Source organism: Primulina eburnea, chromosome 4, assembly GCF_022965805.1.
Source record: "Primulina eburnea isolate SZY01 chromosome 4, ASM2296580v1, whole genome shotgun sequence".
Taxonomy (NCBI): Eukaryota; Viridiplantae; Streptophyta; class Magnoliopsida; order Lamiales; family Gesneriaceae; genus Primulina; species Primulina eburnea.
The window spans coordinates 8,486,838-8,493,415 of record NC_133104.1 but is presented as its reverse complement, the minus strand read 5'-3'; the positions used below and the strand labels follow the sequence as shown (position 1 = coordinate 8,493,415).

Here is a 6,578-nt window from a genome sequence, read left to right as displayed (position 1 = left end):
TTTGCAAGCTTTAAGCTAGTCTACATTAGGTTTAAAATGCAGTGCTATTCACCAAAGAACCCTTACAAGGGATGGGGGGATACAGGCAGCATAAGCCATTTAATGTCTCTCTGTCTCATTCTACATTGATGTCATGACACCATATCTAGCTGTGAGATCGTTGTTCCACCAATTCCCAACTGTGGTTATCTTCTATATGAACGACTTAGGAGGTCTCCGATCAAGCACTCGTAGACGACGTTTTTTCCATTGAGATTTAAATTTTAAAATTTTAGTCAATTATGATAGATTGAGCTGGTTAGTTTATTTCGGTTGAGACTTGCAGTGAATTTTCTTTCAATTATAAGTATATTAAAATAAAATAAATAAATTTTAACTAATTATTCAAAATTATTTTATTAAAAATTTGGGTTTAAGTATTAAAATTGCGTCTTGTTGAATTTTTTGAATAACACTACTATATGCTAGAAACAGATGGAAAACTTCAAAATGTTTCAAACGATATAAAACATCGAGGCTTTCTTAATTTTGAAAATTCTTATAATTTTTTTGTTTGTTTATTTGCTAGAATCATGCGAGGTTGTTTGAATTAATGTTAACATAGCCAGACCGATGATCGAACCGATTTATCTAAAAATGATATAATAGTTCTGACCGATTTAATAGACGGTCGGATTGGAAAAGCCGTTATGTTATATAACATAATAATATAATATAGAAAATATATTTTTTAAAAATTTTAAATATGTTAAATTTTTATATATAAATAATAAAAAAAATTATTTAAGTTAAAAATCTAAATAATATAGATATAATCAAATAAAAATATATTTTAAAATCTAAATACATCAAAATAAGATATAATATTACTAGAATAATATTTTTAATACAGTTCAAAATCAAAATAATCATATGTAAAATCAAAAATAAAATTTTAAATATAAAAATGTATATTTCTAAATAAAATATCGAAATTTAGTTTAAAATAATTAAAATAGTTTGATTTATTTTTTATCGATTCAATATTTTTTTAGATCGAACCCGCTATCGATTCCAGACCGAAGATGTCGAATCAGCCTGCCCGAATGTTAAATGTCGGCGGCGTTTGGGTTATTAAATTTGGGCCCAATCGTAATTTTTAACATTTGCCGACTACTGTGCAGGCATTCCTTCGCATAGGAAATCTCAAGCATATCTTCTTCTTCATCCGTAAGGGAGCTTCTGTTTCCGTTTTTATTTTTAACGAATATTTTGGATGTTTTTGTTGAATCACAAGCTTATTATTGTTGATAATTTCTCCGAAAGTTTTGTCGAAGTTGTGAGTGTTTCTGTTTGGGTCTTTGGCTGCTAGTAAATCAGAACATTTAGTGTGTTTTTACTGAACCTTGTAGTTTTTAAGGGTGATCTGACTTTGTATTTCGCTACTTTATTGGATAATTAGGTGTTTTGGTTTCACTATTTCGGTACTCTGTTTAATTTAAATTTTGTGCGAAGGATTTAAAATTTGAGTTCGTAATGGTTTGTTTTATTTAGAATTGTTTAATGGTTTGTTCTGTAAATGAATTTATTTGCTTAAAAATTTATAATCTGAATAAAAATCCTTGTTCCACCCTGTAGGTGTTGTTTCATTGACAGTAAGCTGTGGGGCTTTGGTGTTTTTTGCACTTTTTTATGCCTGTAATTGAGTGTGTCTGCGATGGATACGCTATACTGCCACTGATAGTAAATTCTTACGTATTGGGTAGAAATGAGAATGGACACTAACTTAAGTATTTCTATCATTTCATTCACTGCCACCAATTGGAATGAAAGGATTCGGGTAAATTATTTCTTGTGATTGGTCTATATAAAGTAAGTATGTATGGAGGTCCTCAAATTATCTTTTGAGAAGAGATTCTCATGTTCTCAAACAGGAGTGTTTGTATGCAAAAATACAGTCAGGAAACATGTATTACTCAGGATCGTTTTGAATATTACCACATCCCTTTTTGGTGTTTGTCTCTTTGCGGGGCACATAAAAATTACTGAACTAATGTTTTTGTGTGAGTTGTCAGAAGTCGAATAAAAAACTGGAGTATGATTTTGATCGGATGCCCTCCGACGTCCAGGGCTACCAGTTTGAATTATTACAAGACATGTAGCTCTGGGGCGCACAACTCAACATTTTCACGGATTACCAACTCACACAAGGTTGTGTTTTCGTGTAGTAGAAGCTTATGGACTCCTTTTCCATCCATGAAATCGTATCCATTTTCAGGTATATTTGTCCATTGGGTTCAACTGTACCTTAATCGCACGTTGATATCTTCATAGATAGTTTGGTGTTACCTTATCTATTCTGTTGGATTTTCTATCCCTGGTTATCTTCCTTCAAAGAAATGAGTAGTTCGCCTATCGTCCTTGTGTAAAATGAGATATGATCGGTATTTTAAATTGAAATAATTAAGCACTGTTATATCCAGATTAGAAGTAACTGTTAACTTTTGAAATGTTGGAAATGCCGTTTTATGTGTTGCTTCAAAGTAGTTTTGGAAAAGGTAGAGCTGCAATATGTGACACCATCCAAAGGTGGTGACAGATTAAAGGTGTAATAAACAGTTTCTTCAAATCTAATGATGTTGATATGGGCTAGGCAGAAGTATTATTAATTGTGAAAGGTATTGAATAGTTGATAATAAATAAAATGGATATAAGGCTTGAATGAATTGGTTGGATCTCTAAAAAAATGAGAGAACGAAAATAAATTCTCCTCTTTTTTGGGGCTAAAAATCCGGTTTTATATTCTAATGGTTCATATATGGTTTCATTGCATAAGGATTCAAGTGTTGCTAGCCGTTTCTTTATTCCCGTGACTTAAATCTTAAAATGATCATGACAGGCCTCCCGAATTTAGGTCTTTCTGCATCATCAACACCACTTTTTCACGGGGAGCAAGGCAGCTTGTTGCATACTATGCCTAAGTTATCCAAGAGGCATCGATTAGCATCATCACCGAGAGCATCCAAAGACGTCCCTTATAGTTATAGATACCCTGCCATGAAGAAGAAGCCTAGATGGTGGTGGAGAACTCTTGCATGCATCCCTTATCTGATGCCACTTCACGAAACATGGATGTACGCTGAAACAGCCTATCATCTACATCCTTTCTTGGAGGATTTTGAATTTGCTACCTACCCTTTTTTGGGAGCTATTGGGAGATTACCGAGCTGGTTTTTGATGGCTTATTTCTTTGTGGCATACCTTGGAATAGTAAGGCGAAAAGAATGGCCACATTTCTTCAGATTCCACGTCGTAATGGGCATGCTGCTGGAGATCGCTTTGCAGGTTATCGGAACAGTGAGCCGTTGGATGCCACTTGCTCTATACTGGGGTAAGATTGGCATGCATTTTTGGACGGCAGTAGCGTTTGCCTATCTGTTCACGGTTTTGGAGTGCATTAGGTGCTCGCTAGCAGGGATGTATGCTGATATCCCATTTGTGTGTGATGCGGCTTACATTCAAATTCCGTACGATTAAGGCACGCCATAGGTGGTGGCATTTTGATTTACTCGTATTTTATCCTTTCGCTGATTGGAGTGGATCGAGACTTGTACTGTCGTTTTCTTATTACTCTGACGTTGTAGTGTCACTTCCTTGGCATATTGTTTTATACTTGTCCGCATCTTGAATGATATTTGAATTCTTGGTTTACATTATAGGTGTAAACAAATCGAGCCGGATCACGAACTTTTCAAGTTGATTCGAAAAATAATTGATTCGTATTCGAGCTCATCGAATTCGAGTCGAACTCGAACATATTCGAATTTTTTTCGAGCAGAACTCGAACTTAATTTATTTATTTTTTATATTTGCTAGTCGTTCAACTTTTATTATTTTATTAATGTAATATGAATTATATATTAAATAAATATTTTGAGCCTTTCGAGTACTTATTTTTTAACAAATGTTTTAATAGTTTGCGAACATGTTCGAATCTTTCGAGTCGAACTCGGGCTTTAATTTGAACAGAATTTGAGCCAAAATTTTTAGATTTTCGAACTTCAAATCGAGTTCGAACTTGAATTGAACTAATTCGAGTTGAATTAGAGCCATTAAAATTTCTTCATATTCTACTTGTTTCGATTTGTTTATAACCCTATTTTACACTGACATTCTGATGACTGATACTTGTGTATAGCATTGGGCTTATGTTTTGTATTTAGCAAATGAACGATATATAAAAACGATATTTTTTCATGATTAAGTAGGATCAATGATTCGTCTCTCAAAATTGACCCAAAAACGGAATCACAAGAATTTTTGTGAAGATTTTTATAGATTTGTTTTGGAAGATTTTCATAGATATTTATAAACATTTTATAGAATACATTAGATTTTGAATATGAAAAACAAAATAAAAAAATATTATTATACTTGAAAATATAAAAATGTACATTAAAATATTTTTGAATGTCATTTTATAAAATTTTGATATGTTTATTCCATAAAATTATTCTTATATGTTTTTGCGTGTGAATGTGCATGTTCTTATATCTTTGTAAAATTTAAAAATAGACGGTGGTATTAAATAAGTAAAGTTTTACTTGAATTAGTGCACTATATATATTGTGTGTCAATTAGGAGATAAAGAATAAAAAATATTAAGTTAATAAATGAAACGACCTCGATTTTTTTTAAATCATGAATCATAAATTCTAAATACTAAAATAAATAAAATAATTTAACAATTAAATCAAGTGCATGAAATAAAATCCTAAATCATCGGCTAACTAAAAATAATAATTTTGATCTTTTAAAACTCCTTGTTTGTCCAAAACCGGCTTTTCGGGAAAAATCGAGCTCGACTCCTAAAATAATTCGATCTCTAACATTTTTAGGAAAATTAAATCATATTAGGAAGCCTTGGCATTATTTAATTAAAAATACATATTCTTGTCTTGGTCGTCCCTGATCTCCTTTTCCCTGCCTATTATCGAATATTCGGGTAAAATCCTTAATTTCATGAAAACATGTCACATAATCATTTAATCATGCAATCCTACATTTAATCATATAATAAATACCATGCTAGTATCTAAAATCAATTAAATAAAATAATTAAGCAATTAAAATAAATTTGCATGCATGCGGTTTACGTGGACTGATTTTTCGGACGTTACAATTCTCCCCCACTTAAATTGAATTTCATCCTCGAAATTTTCATTAACTTGTCGATTGCAAAGCTTAGATTCCCTTATCCACCTCAACTAATCCTCTAATTTAAATCTTACCCTTCAATTCGGCCTTTAAATTTTTGAAAATTGCAATTCTAACCCAAAAATTCTCAAATTCGGCTCTTAAATCCAGCTCAAATAGTGCGTGCAACCTATTTTTTCTAAGTTTTTCGATATCTCAATCATTTCCACTACCCAACATGCATTAATCATTTTACCTACAACATGCAACTAAGATTTATATCATGCATCATATAAACATACAAAAGATTTTTAAGAATATAAAATGTAAAGCAGTAAAAACTCACATATTTGAGGCGTGATTTATTGAGCTTCTCGAAGTGGCAGTACACAACCCTTTGGGGATCCTTGGCTCTGATACCAACTGAAACGACCTCGATATTTTTTTTAATCATGAATCATAAATTCTAAATACTAAACTAAATAAAATAATTTAAAATTTTAAATCTCAAGTGCATGAAATAAAATCCTAAATCATCGGCTAACCAAAAATAATAATTTTGATCTTTTAAAACTCCTTGTTTGTCCAAAACCGGCTTCCCGGAAAAAATCGAGCTCGACTCCTAAAATAATTCGAACTCCAAAATTTTTAGGAAAATTAAATCATTTTTAAATCATATTAGGAAGCATTGCCATTATTTAATTAAAAATACATATTCTTGTCTTGGTCGTCCCCGGTCTCCTTTTCCCTGCCTATTATCGAATATTCGGGTAAAATCCTTAATTTCATGAAAACATGTCACATAATCATTTAATAATGCAATCCTACATTTAATCATATAATAAATATCATGCTAGTATCTAAAAGCAATTAAATAAAATAATTAAGCAATTAAAATAATTTTGCATGCATGCGGTTTACGTGGACTGATTTTTCGGAGGTTACAATTAATATATTTTTATGTATTAAAATAAATTATTATTTCATTAATTCTATAGACCAATAAATATTTATGATTATTTTATATGCAGTGTAAAAAAATTTAGTTAGAAAATTTCATTACTATGATTAAACCTGACAAAATTTTAAGATTAGAAGTTATAAAATAAATATAATAATGTTTAATATATTCCAAAAACACATTCTTTTATCAATTATATTATAAAATAGTTATTTTCTTTCTTTATAAATTATAAAAAAATATTTGATTTTTTATTTTTGTTGTGCTATTTTAAAAATTATAAACATTGTAGCTTCTTGGTTAAATTATTACTATAATTGAATAGTAAAAATAAATGTATATATTATAGATTAAAAATCACACACATAATCATTTCCAAAATTCGAACGGCTAAAATTCAAAAAAAATGAAATCTATGACTTTTAAAAAGTTTGGTTTTGAT

The 6,578-nt window shown here is 30.5% G+C and overlaps 1 protein-coding gene across 1 annotated transcript; it reads left to right on the top strand.

Moving 5' to 3' along the window:
- The first annotated feature begins 1,857 nt into the window (after positions 1 to 1,857).
- Positions 1,858 to 3,690, top strand: LOC140830857 (protein TIC 20-I, chloroplastic-like). The gene is made up of 3 exons (XM_073194383.1): positions 1,858 to 1,948; positions 2,055 to 2,257; positions 2,879 to 3,690. The coding sequence occupies exons 2-3, from the start codon at positions 2,077 to 2,079 to the stop codon at positions 3,514 to 3,516; spliced, it is 819 nt and encodes a 272-aa protein (XP_073050484.1). The 5' UTR covers positions 1,858 to 1,948; positions 2,055 to 2,076; the 3' UTR covers positions 3,517 to 3,690.
- The last annotated feature ends 2,888 nt before the right edge of the window (positions 3,691 to 6,578 follow it).

Bases quoted from the DNA above. Each gene is read 5' to 3' on its own strand.
- LOC140830857 (XM_073194383.1), top strand. From the start codon at position 2,077: ATGATTTTGATCGGATGCCCTCCGACGTCCAGGGCTACCAGTTTGAAT. The intron at 2,258-2,878 runs GTATATTTGTCC...TGATCATGACAG, and splicing joins GAAATCGTATCCATTTTCAG to GCCTCCCGAATTTAGGTCTT.